The sequence below is a fragment of the Carassius auratus genome, chromosome 31 (genome assembly GCF_003368295.1).
Source record: "Carassius auratus strain Wakin chromosome 31, ASM336829v1, whole genome shotgun sequence".
In the NCBI taxonomy this organism is placed as follows: Eukaryota; Metazoa; Chordata; class Actinopteri; order Cypriniformes; family Cyprinidae; genus Carassius; species Carassius auratus.
In genome coordinates this window covers 12,497,498-12,515,277 of record NC_039273.1, presented here as the reverse complement: position 1 = coordinate 12,515,277, position 17,780 = coordinate 12,497,498, and the positions used below count along the sequence as shown (strand labels likewise).

Sequence of the window (17,780 nt, the reverse complement as noted above, 5' to 3'; positions counted from 1 at the left end):
TTTTCCTGTCCTTTAATGTGGAATGCAAAACGAATCCCAAACCGATCTTCCTCCAAAAAATAAAATAAAAATAATAATAATAATTACAACAAAATTGTATCCAACAGGGTAAAATGTACATAAATACACAAAATAAATACAGTATTATTTATTTGTATTATTATTATTTTATTTTATTTGTTTGCTGTTAAATACTCAAAAGTATTGAAAACATCTACTGAGGATAAAAAAAGAGGAAAAAAGTTTTAGTTTTTTTCTTGTATTGCAGGAGTATACGCATGCTTTAATTCCACTGTTCCTAAAAATAGCTTATTCACAGTAAAGCAATATCAATAGAGTTTGGATTATAAAATATTGCAAAATCTCAATTCAAGTTGAGGAAAAAAAAAACTAAGAAACTACCTTTTAAACTAAAAACAGGCTGCGATATGTGTAGAAAGCACAATATAGTGTTGATGACCCTTCTACATCAAGAGACACTTCAGTATTGCAAAGCTTTGAGATGCAAGCACACATGTACACGTTTAGGATTTTCAGAGGGGTAAAAGTGACCTTGCAATGAGCAGAATTGGAAAAATACATTACAGGCTTGACTTGAAATACAAGGGGAACATCAGCATGTGTTAGCCATCAGCAGAAATGGTAAGAAATACCAGATTCATAAATACAAAATAGGCACAATTTTCCACCCATCACCTTTCTATAGAAACAAGAACACTTTAAAGAGATCATTTACTTTAGTAACTCAAACCTTGACCTTGATTTGGGGCAGTGGTACGGCTGGAGAACAGGAGACTCATGGGAAGGTGACCAGAAATACATGTGCTTTCTAATCCCCGTGGAGTGTCATTTTGCAACAAATCCCATTTCTGATCATCTTGAAATAAGCAGCACGAGCCAAACTGAACTTGAGCACACAGAACAAGAGGTAAACTAAAAACGCTCACATATAACATTTCATTCTTAAGCATTTCTAGTGTTTCCTGGAAAAAAGGCCTCTGTGTTTATAAATGGTGGTTTTGTGCTAAAAGTGGGACATGGAGCCTCAGGTAACAATGTAGATTTGGGATTGTCTTTTTACTTGTTATAACACAAAAATGCAATATAAATAGGATGCGATAACAGAGGCTCTTCAGATGTGTTGTCAGTCTGTTGTGGAGGTGAGAGAATGGCTTTCAGAGAAAGAACAACCAAGAGACAATCACTTCAAAAGAGTAGAAAAAAGAAGGCACAGAGCCTTAAACATAAACAGCTGAACGCTGTTATGTGGTAGCAAAGCCAACCAACAGCTCCTTTTAAGACAATCTGCTGGCAGACTGCATCCAACCAGAAACCAACAGTGTGTTGCAAAAAAAACCACAAAAGTCTTATTCACCACTACTAATACTGTATCTAAACAAGCTTAAAACAAGCTCAGTGCAAAGAAGTTCATCCAAAAATGAAAAAATCTGTCATCATCTACTCACCCCGTGTTGTTACAAACCTAATTATGCAATTTGAAAGAATTAACTTTATTAAAATAAAGCTGAAATAAAATACACTTATTGGATGAATTTATATATATATATATATATATATATATATATATATATATACACACACACACACACACACACACACACATGTATATATATATATATGTATATATGCATGCACTGGCATGGGGGGAAAACAGACTTTTTGGAACAACATGAGGATGAGTATACAAAAAAAGATTTTTCATATTTTTGTGACTTTATTTGTCCCATTGGCAGATTTCCGCCACTTGTTTTAAGTTTCTAATAAAAGACAAAAAAAAAAAAATTCTACCATGCAACATGACGAAACACTATTCTTCGACAGATTATTCTAATAACTCACATTATCTAGATTTAATATTTATTTTTTCGTCTCAAGTATATTTATCTCTTTAAATGTATATTATAGCAAAAAAAAAAAACTGATATGGATTTAAAACAGGATTTTTTTGCAGCAGAAAATCACCAAAATACAGACTCTCTCCATTAAAGAAATAAAGAGATTAAACCACAGAATAACAGACCACTAATATCCATACAAAGGCATTATGTTAGATTATTACCATGTGGGAGTTTGCATCAGGGCTGTTTGAAAGGTGTTTATCCTATATGCAACGCCTCCAACTCCCGACACCATTCCAGCAGATTATTACTACTACTATTCTAATATATTATTACTCACACTGTTATCAAAAAGAAACCACTGGCAGCATCGTAGCTGAAAGTTGTGTGGGGGGTCACCCCACGACACCTGGGGGAAAAGTCACCTTGACGTATGCGGTGGTGGTAGTTTCTCCAGAGAAGTTATTGAAGTTATTGAGGTTATTGCCTTAGCCATGTCTTGTTTTAAGGCTCCTGCAGTATTCAGAATGGCTGATCGTTCCTACAGATACAGCAGTATGTACAAAGACACACATGAAAGATTAAGCCTCAAAGACACGACACGCGTTTCCTGTACACTTCGGAAAGCGAAGCGATAGTCAAGATAAACAGTGACACATTAAGCAAGACAGTAATAGTAATAATATCCTCAACATCTGTACACAGTAAAAAATACACTCATTTAGCAGAATATACAATATATAATAGCTATGCCCTACCCTGTCAAAAAAAACAAAAACAAAGTTATTCTCTGAGTGTAGCTCAATCTTTATCAGCCCTTAACCGTTTGTACAGTAAAACACGGACACGAAAGCCCACCCCCCTCTGGAGTGGAATGGTACGTCCCGCCTGGGAGAGAGGTAAAAAAGGCCAAACAGAAAAAGAGAAATATCAATTATCTTAATGCATCATTTGGGACAGAGTCAGAGCAATCTGAAGAGGTCCCGCCAGGCGTCGGACAGAAATAACAACAGTCCCCAGATCCACATACAGTTCAAGAAGAGGAATAAACCTCCTTACGCACAACAAAATGTACAATCTTTTCATAACTATCAATAACTGACTAAAAGTTAAGGCCTGGACATGACAACAGCAACATACAGCGCAGCGAGTTGTGAGAGCGAGTGCGGGTGCGAACTAGATCCTCTTCTTCTTGAAGTAGTCGGCATACTGGCCCCCAAGACCCTGTGAGTGCTGGCCTACATACGGCCCCTCTGATGTCACTTCCTGTGTAGGCAGTGTGGGGTATTCTCGCTTCTGTCCTCTAGCCTGACTCTAAGAGAGAAAGAAAGAGGTTGATTATAACAGAAGTGATTATAGCGATTAGAATGATTTCAGCTGTTTGCTGATGATGTGCGTGACTCATTGTTCACTGTATGCTTGAGTTTGAGTGACATACTGTAAATGAGTGACAGGTTTTTTGTGTTCCATGCAGTAAATGACTCTTGCGCTACGATAAAGCACATTTTTGAATCGGCGAAGCGCGTTTATTTCTCAATGTGTCAGTCTTCTACTTCTAACTGAAGAATAAGTAACTCCAGACTCGAGCAGAAAGTATTCACTTGACCTATCTGTCTTTCTATCATTCTAAAGAACATTCCATAAATCATTCTGTTTGTCTAATATAATTATACTAATTCTATTGAGAAGGCATTTTAACAGGATTCATTATAAAAAATAAAAAAAATAAAAACATTAAAATTTTCCCTTTATGGACGTTAAATATCACACTCATATTTTGACTGAAATGGTGCTTGATATTTTATTGTTTACACTTTTATTGGCCTTGTCAAACTGACCTAAAAATGCTACTGGCACAACAACACAAACTAATAAATGGTGGTTTTGCAATGGTATTCAATATTTAAGGCCATTTACTACACATTCTGCACTTGTAGGTTTATCAGTTATTATTATTTTATTTATTTTTTTCATTTATTATTTCAAAACTTTGTGTAAAAGCACACTTTATGGTAAGCAATTATAAATGACTACTGGCATTTTGTGAGGCTGTGATCTATGGAAACACGTTTTGCCTCTTTTGTGTTGAAAAACAAAAAAGTTATTTGCGGAATTATTTTTATATTGGTTTAAAATAAGAAATAAAATCATACTGTGAGTTATAAAATTACAAACAACAGTTGCAATTTGGTATATAAAGTCACACTTTGAGATACAATGTCACAACGTGAGATGCAAAGTCATAATGTGAGATATAAAGGTACAACTGGAAAATATATTCAATATATAGACCAATTATGAGCTGCATCGCTACACTACACATTTGATATAGAAAGACACACTCACATAATAGTAGTTGTTCCAGTCGGCGGCTGAGGGTGTGGCGGGTGTGTGTGTGGCAGGACTGGGCACGTGTGTGTGCGTGTGAGTTGGTGTGATGAAGCTGGGCATGATAGGTAGGGCAGTGTAGGTGGGCAGCAGGGTCTGAGCAGTGCCATTCAGAGAAGTATGCAGAGGCCCACTCAAGGGGGTCTTCACCACCTCCACCTCCTATAGAGAGACACCGTCAAACACTTATACTGTATCAGTCCATATGTAAAAAAAAAAAAAACACACACACACACTATTTAGATTACGGGTCTCTCTCTCTCTCTCTCTCTCACACACACACACACACACATATACACGCTGGCCCAGCTGCTGTGCTGAGGAGTGATAGAGTGTTTTCAGCAGGATCTCATGTCCTGAAAGTGTCATGAGACTAAGTGAGGAATGTGTGTCTGACCTGTAACACCACCTGCCACCACATTTACATAAGCTCCTATACCCCACACAAATACCACCAACACTCAAACATGAGCTACCTTCTATCGCTACACACTTTGTGTACACGGTCCACAAAGCCTGCACATAAATCAGCTCACAGTCTTTAATATGTACAATGTAAGAATGAAGATGTAATTAAGATTCATCAGTATTTCTAGGTCATTAATCAAATAAGTAATATTTGTATTTGTGACGGTGCAAAAATGGCGTTCATGCAACTAAAGTGCTGCTGTCATTTAAAAAGCAAAAGAAATTATCGATCATTTTTCAATATTTCACTCACATTATGGCGATAATATAATTTGTAGTGGAAAAAGTATTCAAAAAGAAATGTACAAAACAGACAGTAAATTAATAAATAAAAACATGTTTGACGGTTTCCACAAAAATATTAAGCAGCACAACTTTTTTTCTGAAGGATCGTGTGACACTGAAGACTGTAATAGTAATGGCTGATAAGGACTGTAAGAGTAATGGCTGCTGAAAATTAGATTTCAAAATACATTCAAGTAGAAAACAGTTTTTTTAAATTGTAATAATATTTCACAATATTCCTGTTTTTACAGTATTTGATCAAATAAATGCATATGTACGGAGCCCCGCACATGACATGCTAATTTGTTCTCTCGATTTGCTAAATTGTGCGTGAATTTTACTAATTCGTTCTCTTGATTCCTAAACCATGTGCACGATTTTGCTAATCGAGGAAACTAATTAGTAAATAGTGCGCACAATTTATAAATCAAGGGAACAAAATAGTCAACGTTGCACACGATTTCGCCTATTACTTTTTTCCTGCATGCCATGTGCGGGGCTCCATCTAAGTAAGAAGTCTCGTACTTCTTTAAAAAAAAAAAATGCAGACCCCAAACCTAGCATGCATTACAGCTTAAAGAAAGACCATTAATAAAAGCTTAGCTTATTGTTTTCATTTTATTTTACCCACATTTTTGTTTAATATGCATGCTGTAATATGCAAGCACAAAATCAGCATAGATTTTGTGTGTTGCTTAATGCATACAGTTTGTCAGAAAGTCTGATTTCTGACCTATTTTGGTCTGTGACCGTATGAACAATTGGCAGTAAGTCACAGCGATCTGTCATTAGAGAGATGCCATGTCAGACACTTAGAAAGACACAGTGGAAGTCCAGGCTTGTATGACAGCTGGAGTATTTCTATCTCTAGAGACTGTGTGAGGTCTGGGCAGTGGGTGAACCATTTAGCATTTCTGCTGCAGTGTATCCCCGTTTCAGTGTGTGTAGAGTTTTGAGATGGTCAGAGATAGTCTTATGTACACTGAATAGTGAGCATCATTAAGCATGATGTGTTTCTGTGTGTGTATGGAGTACCTTGCTGACATCTCTGTGCTGGTAGACTTGAGCAGCTGTCTGGCTCATCTGCGTCTGAGAATAGTACTGACTGACAGCATGCATGTAGGAACTGTAGTCTCCGTATGAGGAGGTGACCACCACCTGGGACAAACACAAAGACATTTGTTATCCTGGTGGGGACTTTCCATGGACTTCTATTGTTGTTCATGACATTTTGAGTTCATGACGTCATGACTGTCTTCTAACTAAGTGATTCTTCAAATTATTACGATTATTATTATTTACTTTTTGTCAGCCTTTGAATAAATACCCACTAAAACTAGGACTGGGTATTTCACAATTCAATTTAAATTAGCAAGCTTGCGATTAGATTTGATTCCGATTTTGGATATATATTAGGTACAGTGCACTGCAAATTTTCTGAAGAGAAAAAAAATGTCTCAACTAATGTAAAATACATGAGAGTCAGTTGGTACTACATTAGCCTACTATAATATTGAATATGATTTGTATACAAACACTTACATTACACTCAGTGAAGTGTTTATATTAATAAAGTTATAATACTAACTTTAAAATTACTGTACATAATTATATTTCTACTCCAATTTGTTTTGAAATATAAGCACGCTCATGTCTAAACCAACTCTCCACCGCTCAGATACTATATAAAAATGTTTCTAATAGGTCTGTGTTTTCATTTTATTATAAACCTCTTGAAGAAAATCAATTAAAGTAGTAGGCTGATAAATGGGAGTTATATTTCAGTCCGACATTGCGTGACATTACAGCCTATATTTTTAGACTTGTTAAAATTTTATTTAAATGTATTCAATTTAACGTATTTAATTAAAAACAAGCCCCTCAGCAAGAGTGCCTAAATTGCATTAACTGAAACCTATATTTGATTTGATTTTATAGATTTATTTATTACTTTATTTCCGTGAGTTGCCATTGTTGTGCATTAAGAACATTCAAAACAGTCCAATAAAAACAAACTGGCATTAATAAAAGAAACACTTTCTAAAGATAAAACAGAACTTTCCGCTCCCTGCTACACGCTCTTCGCACACATGCTCTGTAAGTGACATATTGTTTACAAGATGTTATATTGTCATCCTTCCGTGGTTAAAACACTGATTGAATGATTACATGAGACAGGATATGGAATTCGCTATTGCACTCTTTCTTTTGACCTTTGGATTTTCATTCATGTTTATTTTCTGCTATAACCAGTATTAAAGCAGAAGAGAAGATCTGTTACTCCACATTAAAAAGTGCAAAAAAAAAAGTATTTATTGTTAATTTATTGGATGGGTGTTGCAGTAGAATGTTCAGTTCCTTAACTGAAAACAGGCTAGGCTAATCGATTCTTGGGATTTAAGAATCAATATTTTTTCATAAAAATTTGAATCAATTAAAACTGAAAAATCAATATTTTTTACCAAGCCCTACCTAAAACATTAATATTTAAATAATATATCAACATATCTGATATCAATTAATGGTCACATGACATGCAGAGAAAGCAAAACATTTCATATTTTTGTTAGCAAGCTAATAATTTGTGAACCCAGTTTTGGGAATCCCTGCACTAAGCTTATCACTTTTTCATTGAGACATTTTTATTTCAATGTTTATTAAAACGTTTTCCCGACAGAGATTTTATTATTATTATTTGTTTGTACAATGGGCACATTACCATAGTATCGTGCCTGTGTATGTGTGTACTTACCTGAGGTTGCTCTTTGGTGCATTCAGTAACTGCAGCTGTCTCTTGGCTAGGGTTGCCATAGGTCTGTGCATGGTAGTGTTGGTACCACTGCTGCATGGCCTCCTGCCACACAGAGACACAAAACAGAACCAATTGAGCACAATGAAATACAGTCAGACAGCTTTAACAGGGATCTATATGAGGAGCAAACATGTCTTGACTATAACTTTAAGATCCCGATATACCGTATTTTCCAGACTCTAAGTCGCACTTTTTTTCATAGTTTGGCTGGTCCTGCGACTTATAGTCAGGTGCAACTTATTTATGAAAATTAATTTGACATGAACCAAGAGAAATGAACTAAGAGAAAACATTACCGTCTACAGCCGCGATAGGGCGGTCTATGCTGCTCAGTGCTCCTGTAGTTTACACTGAAAACATAGAGCGCCCTCTCGCGGCTGGAGACGGTAATGTTTTCTCTTGGTTCTTGGTTCTAAATAAATGCGACTTATAGTCCAGTGCGACTTATATATGTTTTTTTTCCTCATCATGACGTATTTTTGGACTGCTGTGACTTCTACTCAGGTGCGACTTATAGTCCGAAAAATACGGTACTTTAAGTGAAATCAAAGAACAAACTGGTGTGACATCTCAAACAAAATCAGGCCAAAATGAAGTTCATTTGCAGTTCGAAAACGCTTGCTAAAGCGAACATTCAGAGAAGAGTTGCTCCAGCAGATTAACGACTTTGAACTATCATTGATCCATGGCAGTTAAATAATTGGTAGATGTGCTATGGGGCTCTGCTGTGAGTATCATGGGCTTAGGTCACTCTCCTTGCAACTCTTTTCTCTGACTTAACACCAAGTTGTTACACCAAGATGACGGTTGACCGTTGGCTAAAATCAGACCATTGTTGAGCATCTATTGGACTGGACTCGTTTTTGCATTGGCACTAGTTGTCGCAGCTTTTTAGGAGCTTGTTGAATCTGCGGTGGAACCCATTGGTGAGAGAGAGCACTCTGATTAGCTGTTCAGCTTAATAAACCAGTGCACAATGAGATAAATGAAAAAGTGACGAAAGAAAGCCAAGAAGGCACACAAAGAAGGCTCTTCTTGTTGTATATCCGCAGTCCTATTTCTCTTTTTAAATTACGAATACAGCTATTGCTACTGCTGGTATGGAGAGTTGTTTCTTCTCACATAGGCACAGAACCTGCAGGCTAGTTGGCCGTTGGCTGTAGTCTTTGCTGTGTGTTCAAGTGCAACTTTTTTTTGACCCAGGCGCAGGTGCGACAGCACAGTCGGTTTTTGTTATTGATGGTTCTTTGATGTTGGTTTGGTGCATCTGGGCTTTTACTGTCACATCTCACTGACTCTAGTCCTAGACTTTAATGGCACACTCAGTCTATTCACTGACTATTCACTGCATATTTCAACTTTCAACACAACAACTTTCTGACTTCATTGGATTTTTCAAGGGTCAGGGTGGAGACAAGTCCATCAAGCAAAACAATTTGTTTACATGGTACCAGGCAGCTCCAATTGTGTCCCTTGTGCCCAATCTGGAGTGATAAGTTGGACTCGAACCAGGAGCCACTAACATCAGAGCACAGAATGCAGCATAATATCAGCACTAATTAAAATGCTAAGAAGAAACACAGGCTGCTTCTGATTCAGACTTCTGAGCAAGGAAGATCAGATGATTCATGGCAGCTTTTTTTTTTTTGAGAGATAGAACTTAATTTCCTTGAGCACTAATAAAAGGTTTGTATCTGATTGTAGGTTGCCCCACAGACCCTTATATCAAGGGTAGCCATCCTTAATCAAACACACTTAAACCAGCTGATAAAGGTGTTTTGGAGTCTACAGGAAAGCAGCCTTCCAGGAGCACCTTTACAAGTTGATCTCTAAGGGGTGAACCTTGGCCAGAATAATCACCAAAGTGGACTAGATAGTCCAATGTCTGACTACATGACTCTGCACTATACTGTAAGTATTGCTTGGAGACCAGGTGCCTGTAAAGCTCATCTTCTCAGCTGCTTCCTATTTTTTCTTCATCTGTCTAACCTTGTGGCCTAATCCATTTCGCTAGCATTCTCTTCTACCATTCCTTTAATATATCTCTCCTTCCCGTCAGTCCATTCTGCATTCCCTGCTCTCTATCTCTCTGGACGCCTACAGCGTGAAAGCTCACTGTCTCATTTCACTAAAGCTGGTGGAGTGTGTGGGAGTGTGCGACCAGATGGGACAGACAACTTGCAGCCAATCTTCCTCTTACCTCCTGTACTCCCCCTCTGCATCTCTCGCGCCCCCTTCTCTCCCTCCAACTCCCACCCACTCCTCAAATTGTCATAGGAACGGCGGCAGTAATGAGAGGGAGACCCACATTTAAGCCATTTAATCCTGCAAAATTTTCTTCCCCTCCAAACTCTCTGCCAGGGAATGAGTAGGGGATCACCCAAAAGACACTAGTAGGAATCTGAGAGATGGTGGGAGGACTGTAACTCCTTCTCCTTCCCTCTCATCCTCTCCTGGAGCACATTTTTCCTCTCCTCTGCGTCTGTTGAAGTCCTTACATTCCGATTTCTATTTCATTTGACGGCTTTTTGACAGCATAGTGCAGTGGCAGGAAATTATTGGGTAGAGAGCCTGGCGTTCACAGTTCAGGAGAGTCACTCTCTAGTCACAGTCTTCAGTTGCTATTGCGTATTATAGTAAATAGTACTATTAGTATCTACTGTATTACGCGCCTTGTGTGCAAAAACATGTTCTGGGTAATCATCCCCATCAGAATTTAAAATGTGTTTTCATATTGGACAGAGAGGGAAACTAAAGCGCTTCTTCTAATTCAGCTGGATGAAGAAGGTGGCGCAGCATTTAAAGGTAATTTCTGATGATTGTCATTACAGATTTTACTGGTATTTTGGTACTGATGTGTGAATGGTATCTCATTGGTAAAAAGACAGAACTCTGTTGTTTGTGTAAACAACACATTTGTGTAATGAAATGCCATTCTGGTATGGAAGGGGCTACCGAGACAGCTTATAACAGACCTCCCTGGTCCAAACTTAGTGTGATGTGACAAGCTGAGCTAGGAGCGATTTGTGTGCTCAGTCATAGATATCAGAAGATATTTGATGCTTAATGTCAAGTGGGACTTCTGTCCGTTGAGATTTTGTAACTGTTACAGAACATAAATATAAACAAGGAATCAACAAAAAGCTCAGTCAGTTGAAAGAAAAAATCTGATTTAAATGGAAGAAGTAACTTTAATTAGAGATTGGGCAGAGATATTGTTGGGGAAATAATGGGGGGAGAAAAGCCTTGAGAGAGAGAGGGCTAAGAGTGAGACTGATTGATAGTTGCAGTGAATGCTGGGATTTCTTCCTGTGTCAGTGACTGTCAGCATCTTTATTCCACAATGGTCAATTACTTTCATATATATATATATATATATGAATTTCCAGACCAAATGTTTTTGAAAGAAGTTTCTTCTGCTCATCAAGCCTGCATTTATTTGATCAAAAATACAGAAAAAAATATTATATTTTGATATATTATTACAATTTAAAATAATTGTTTTTAAATTTATTTTACTTTAAATTATCATTTATTTCTGTGATGCAAAGCTGAATTTTTAGGATCATTATTATCACATGATCCTTTAGAAATCATTCCAATATGATGATTCATTATCAACGTTGGAAACAGTTCAGCTGCCTAATATTTTTTTAGAACATGTGATACTGTACTTTTTTGGGAAACTTTGATGAATTAAAAGTAAAAAAAAAAAAAAAAAAAAAAAAAAGAAGCTATGTTTTTAAAATATAAATATTTTGTAATAACAATATACACTACTGGTCAGTAATTTGGGGTCAGTCATTTTTTTTTGTCTTTCAAATTTTTAAATAAAATCAATACTTTTATTCAGCAAGGATGTGTTAAATTGATAAAAAGGGATAGTAAAGAAAATATATTATTAGAATATATATTAAAAGAATTGTTTTATTTTGAATAAATGCAGTTCTTTTTAACCTTTTATTCATCAAATATATTAGACAGCAGAACTGTTTCCAACACTCATAATAAATCAGAATATTAGAATGATTGCTAAATGATCATTTGATAGACTCGACGTTACATGTGACACTGAAGGCTGGAGTAATGATGATGCTGAAAATTCAGCTTTGCATCACAGGAATAAATTATTTTTAAGTAATTAAAAATAAGTACATTCAAATAGAAAACTATCATTTTAAGTTGTAATAATATTTCACAATATTACTGTTTTTCTGTATTTTTGATCAAATAAATGCAGGCTTGATGAGCATAAACATAAAAAATACTAATGTTTCCAAACTTTTGGTCTGTACTGTATATATAATATATATATACATTTAAAAAATGTATGTATTTACCTGCGTATATTGCTGAGTGTATTGGTGAGTGTATTCTGCAGGAGTAGTTTCTGCGCTGTATTGACTGGGTGGGTGGGTGGCAGGTGGCAGGACTGCACTGTACATCCCAGTGTGCGCCTGCACAGTCTGAGGTTTACTGCTGCAGGGTGCTGCAGAAGAAACACAGACAAATTCTGATGTAAATCAAGGCCTGCTCAGGGACACCCATTTAGAACATCTCTCATACACACACTCTTTATCTTCTCTGCTGGTGTGGGCTGCAGCCCGTCTGGCTGTGGCCTTGAGCAGAGAGAGACAAGACAGTCTTACACATTAACAGTTGAAAATAGAAAGCTGACAGAGAAGAGCTACATTCCAAGGTCTGGCAGAAGGGAGTCATCTTGTGTGCGTTTCTGATCGTGCACATACCTTGTAGTACCACTCCAGGAAGCACACTAGCCAAGTTTAGATATGGGTTGGAAGGCAACTTCACTTCTTTAGGGGGGTCTCCCAACAGAGATGTCTGACCACTGGACTGACTCTATAGACACAGACAAAGAAAGTGAGAGAGAGACGGGGTGAAAAGAGCAACAACACAATATGCTACAGCATTTCAGCTGCTAATCTAGTACATCACCGAGCTCGCATATAGACCACACAGTAAGACTGAAATCTCCCCTACTTCTCCATAAGTATGCAGCTATAATAAAATGAAAAATCATTTGAAATATATTAACTTATGCGATGTGATGTATTTTTAGTGAAACTGACAGTTGAGCTTGAAATAATGTAGAGTGGGACTTGATTTTATTGACAGAGATTTAACTGAAAAGTGAAAAGTGGGCTAGCAATGGTAGAAAATAAATAATGTTATATATTATCGCATATGTTATTATTAGAGCTTTAGATTTAACATGATAATTTAGTGTGGTTAATTAAGGAAAAAATAATGCATTCGATTTATTAATGCATTTAATGCACCCTGCCCTTGCCCTGGTCTGTATGTCATCTTACATTGCATGCAGTTGCTGTCAAACATGATGCAGGATGTGATTGCGTGATGTATGTCTAATCTAACATAATTGTATACAAAGCTGGGTAGAAGTGCATTAAACATTACATTATGACAAAGTTCCCCAAACTGGGGTTTGTGAATTAACTGCAGGAGGTTCAAGAGTATAATGAAAAATATCATATCATCAAAATCCAAATATATATAAAAAATAAATATTTCATTTGTTTACCTACATGTCATGTGACCATAACCAATGTCAGAGAACAATGAACATGCAAATGTGATACTTAATTATTAAAATATGTATTTTAAAATCTCTGGGATAAGTGAAATATGTGGTGAAAGATGTTGAGATTTGTGAGTTTGTGCATTTTAATGTGTTTGAAAGACAAAAGCCTTCAAAAGACACAGAACTACACAACTATACTGAGCTATAGTTCCAATAGTAGTTGATGCAGTGTTGAAACACTTCTTAAACCTGAAATGATTTTTTTGTAAATCCACTGGTCAAATGCTCTGTAACTAACTGCTTGATGACTGATCTCGGCATGAATGTCCACTAAAGTGGAAGACTGAATGTATAAGCTATTGTAGATAGGAAAATTAAAAAGATGAAAAAGATAAATAAGGGAGACTCAATAAATTATTAATAATTTATTGCTATTGTGTAAATAACATGTAATCATGTAATCCATAAAAAAGTAACTGTACTCTGATTATAAGTATTTTAAAATATAATTTATTCTAATTACAAGTACTTAATTTTTGTAATCTGATTACGTTATCCAGATCACATGTAATCAGTTACTACCCAGCTCTGGTTGTATGTCACTAAAATTTAAGATATGAGGGCAGAAATTCCCGGTATGGGTTTTTTTATATCTTATATTTCTATCATATGATATAGTTAGCAATATTACATGAGAAAAAGTGCTGTTTTTTTCCTGAATATCTACACAACTGCAAATCTTATACAACACTTCAATAAACAAGAAGATAATATCGTGCTACATTTTATACAGAACATTGTCAGTACGGACTGGTTTTGCTCAGTTTCACCGATGAAAATAGTATGAAACAAAGCCACAGCAGCAGCACAGTAGTGTTTCATTATTGAATGAATCCATGTTTTTGAACGAATCGAGTGAGCCAATGATTCAGTGACCCATTCATAAAGACTGTATAACTGTATAACTGTACGACAAATCTGTTAAATAAATGACTGAATTACTTGCCACCACCTACTGATGGTTATTGCTTTTAATTTAGAGTATTGTTTATTTTTTTTATTTTTTTTTAAACCCAGTAATGCCTATTTTAATGCCATTAATCTTAAAGCATTATTAATGCAATTCTAAATGTATTCAAGACACCCCTGAACAGTCCATGTAAACATGCCTAAAGGGCACTTCAGAAACAGTTTTAGAAAACAATCTCATGGCCACATTGTAGCATTAAAAGTTTAAAATTCATATGTAGAATTAAAATACTTCTTTCTAAATTATATTTTTGTAATATCTATACACAGTTTTCTCATTTAACACAATAATGATCATTTGGGGAGTAATTTCTTAGCCCAAACTGATTAAATAACTGGCATATAGTGTAATTAATTAAATTAATTAGCCCTAATATATTTTCTTTAAATTGATTTTCAGTAGATTCTAAAATACATTCCCTAAACTGAATTATTTCTAATGCATATAACTTTCTTTCTTTCATGGAGTGCAAAAGAAGTTATTTGTCCAAGCAGCGTTGCCATCTTACATTCATCAAATAAAAAGCATTATAAAAGCAGCCCATACAACCCGTCTGCAACTTTCTAAGTCTTTAGAAACCATATGTTACTTCTGTCACTGTCCACTTTGACGGTATGGAAAAGTGCAGCTCAGACATTTTTCTAAACATCACAGAAGAAAGACTTCGTTTTTCTTTCAGTTTTTACAAATAAAAAGCAGTGCAAGAGCAGAGCTCCCATGGAAAAGTACTGGCACAGAGTCTGGCCTTCATCTCCAATACAGTCACACAGCAGACAGAGCTCTCCATTAGTCTGTGTAGGGTAATGTAGTGAGTAATCAGAGCCTGCAGCACTAGTGGTCTGGCATTAGGGCTCAGAACTCTGTCAGAGTCTGTATTGAACTCTACAAGGCGGCTGAGTGCTTGTGTCTGAATAAAGACACCTCCAGACAGAACAATGGAAACGGAGCTCCAGGAGGTCGACAGAAGCACTTCAGACAGAATTATAAGTATTTTTACAAGCAAGTACTTTTCTGTGTTGGTGAAAAACTTTTGGTACTCAAAACTTTTTAATGTATTTTATTATATAAAAATATACATATATTAATTATTGTTGTCAACAATAAATACATATTGTATTGAATATATATTTACATAATAAAAATATAAACAATGAAATATATGAAAATGTTTGATGTCAATAAGAACATTTTTCTGAAAGAAGTCTCCTATGCTCACCAAGTCTGCATTTATTTGATAAAAAATACAGTCAAAGTATTATTACAATTTAATACAACTATTTCACTCTAAAATCACTCTAATATGCTGATTTGGAGCTCAGTTAACATATCCTTTCATTATTAATGTTGAAAACAGCTGCTCTGCGTGATACTTTTTGGAAACCGTGATACAGTTAAGGAGATTTAACGATTTTTTGGTGATTAGAAAGTTTAAAATAACAACATTATTTTGAATTATAATTTTGTATAATAAGGAATAAGTCTTTAGTTTTATATATATATACTGTCCCCAAACTTTATATATTTATATTCTATAAGAAAAGAAAATCAGGCTTACTGTAACAGATGTACTAGTCTGCACACTTGTACTGTGGTGGTTTGCTGGAGCTTTGTGTGTAGTATTCCCCAACAAAGGACCCAGACTTGGTGCGTTAATTCCAGGGAGGAAGTTTTGCAGTTGGGTTTGGGAGCTTATGGAGCCACCTGTGGTTCCTGGAGGTGCAGGCTGTTTCTCCGGAGCCAGGCATGTCGCAGTGACTCCATTCTGCTCGCCGATGGAACTCGCATGTGAACGTCCAGGTACATGTGACATCATTCCAGCCCCAGAGTTTCCACTCTGGGACGTGAGCGGAGAAGAGTCATGGCCCAACTCTATGGACCAGAGAACTTTGTTAAACTACTGTAATAAAAAAGCTTACGTTTTCAGTGTACATAGTGCATACTCTGGAGAACCATAATTTAATAATTTTACACCTGCATAGCACTGATATTCAAATAGAAATGCCCCTGCACAAAGGCATACTCTTCAATGCTTTGATGAATGCCAATACCAGACTTTGCACACACAAACACACACACGGCTGTATCCGAGGCGAAGCTACGGGTGGGCAATGGCCCACCCATTTTCAGCTGTGGCCCACCCAGTGAGAAGCTTGTAATTTTCCAGATGAATGTTATTTATTAAAATATAATAATTATAAATGAATAATTTCCCTTTAACTTCATATATTTAATTTAAAATATATTTTACGTGAGTTTTCATTTTTCTATTACAGGCAGTTTATTACGTTTCCCACTTCCTATAGGTGCTAACCATACACTTGTCAAAATAATGATTGGTCAGTTTCAGTTAGCCACACCCACAATTATGTTAACGACGTGATTTGAAATTTGAAAGTTGCATTTGAAAATAGTGAAACAAACCATTTAGATTTTAAAAAGAATATATTGGATTTGCAGCTGCGCTCATTTCTACAGTCCTCGATATCTACTCTCCTTTGAACGTGAACTGAGACACTTGATTATGAGATTATCTGCAAAGCCCCATTGTCTAAGGTATTGATTTGCATACAGTAAAATTTAGTTAACATTTGGCAATGCCTTAACTAACATAACAATGAGAAATACATTTGGTACAGTATTAATTAATCTTTGTTGACTATGTATTAGTAAATGTTGAAATTAAAATGTATTTATTCAATGCTTTAGTTGTATTGTGTATTGAATCTTTGTGCTGTATTTTCTGTTGACAATTTGATATGCAGTTTTCCTATGCTACACTTTGACCCACCCAGTTTTATGTAGGCCCACCCACCTTAACCTTTCTGGCCTCGCCCCTGGGCTGTATAAAAGCAAAAAGGAAAAAATACTGATTGAAGCGGCTGCCTCAAACTGCTTATAATGCGGCTTTCTAACATTTTGAAGATTTGCATTGCAAATGTCTTTCCCTGCTGTAAGCGAATGAGACCTCTGGACCAGGCCTGCGGTTTGCGAGCTTGACCACCCAACCGGAAGCTCTCACCTGTGGGAGAATCTCCCAGCAACCCCTTCCCCAGAGGAACTGCCGGAGTTCGAAGACCCAGAACTTTTTGCAGGAGCAGCCGGGAAGGGTCGCCTAAAAGACCTGGAACCTGAAGGGAAATAAGAGAGCGGTGAAAGAGAAAAGAGGCAGACAGTCCATAACAAGGTCATGTGGCAAGTGAACGATGAAGTGCACACAGATAAAATTATAGATACAAAATACATGCACAGATGCATAAAAGAAGATTTATGCTAGCGTTATTGTTGCACAAATTCCTCTGTTTTTTTTTTCACAGAAATTTCCCTGTGGATAGCATTATAATTCTTCAACAAGAACCTCAAATTTGCATTAGAATG

At 36.3% G+C, this 17,780-nt stretch overlaps 1 protein-coding gene across 1 annotated transcript in view; it reads right to left on the bottom strand.

The window, feature by feature from the left end:
- Positions 1 to 2,213: 2,213 nt before the first annotated feature.
- Positions 2,214 to 17,780, bottom strand: part of LOC113050564 (ribonucleoprotein PTB-binding 2-like) — a 55,973-nt gene continuing 40,406 nt past the window's right edge. The window contains exons 8-15 of the mRNA XM_026213629.1: positions 17,425 to 17,533; positions 15,961 to 16,274; positions 12,561 to 12,672; positions 12,153 to 12,301; positions 7,753 to 7,854; positions 6,036 to 6,158; positions 4,206 to 4,409; positions 2,214 to 3,173 (exon numbers count right to left, since the gene is read on the bottom strand). Of these exons, the coding sequence (XP_026069414.1) occupies positions 3,036 to 3,173; positions 4,206 to 4,409; positions 6,036 to 6,158; positions 7,753 to 7,854; positions 12,153 to 12,301; positions 12,561 to 12,672; positions 15,961 to 16,274; positions 17,425 to 17,533 (1,251 nt within the window). The 3' untranslated portion in view covers positions 2,214 to 3,035. The remainder of the gene's footprint in view (positions 3,174 to 4,205; positions 4,410 to 6,035; positions 6,159 to 7,752; positions 7,855 to 12,152; positions 12,302 to 12,560; positions 12,673 to 15,960; positions 16,275 to 17,424; positions 17,534 to 17,780) is intronic.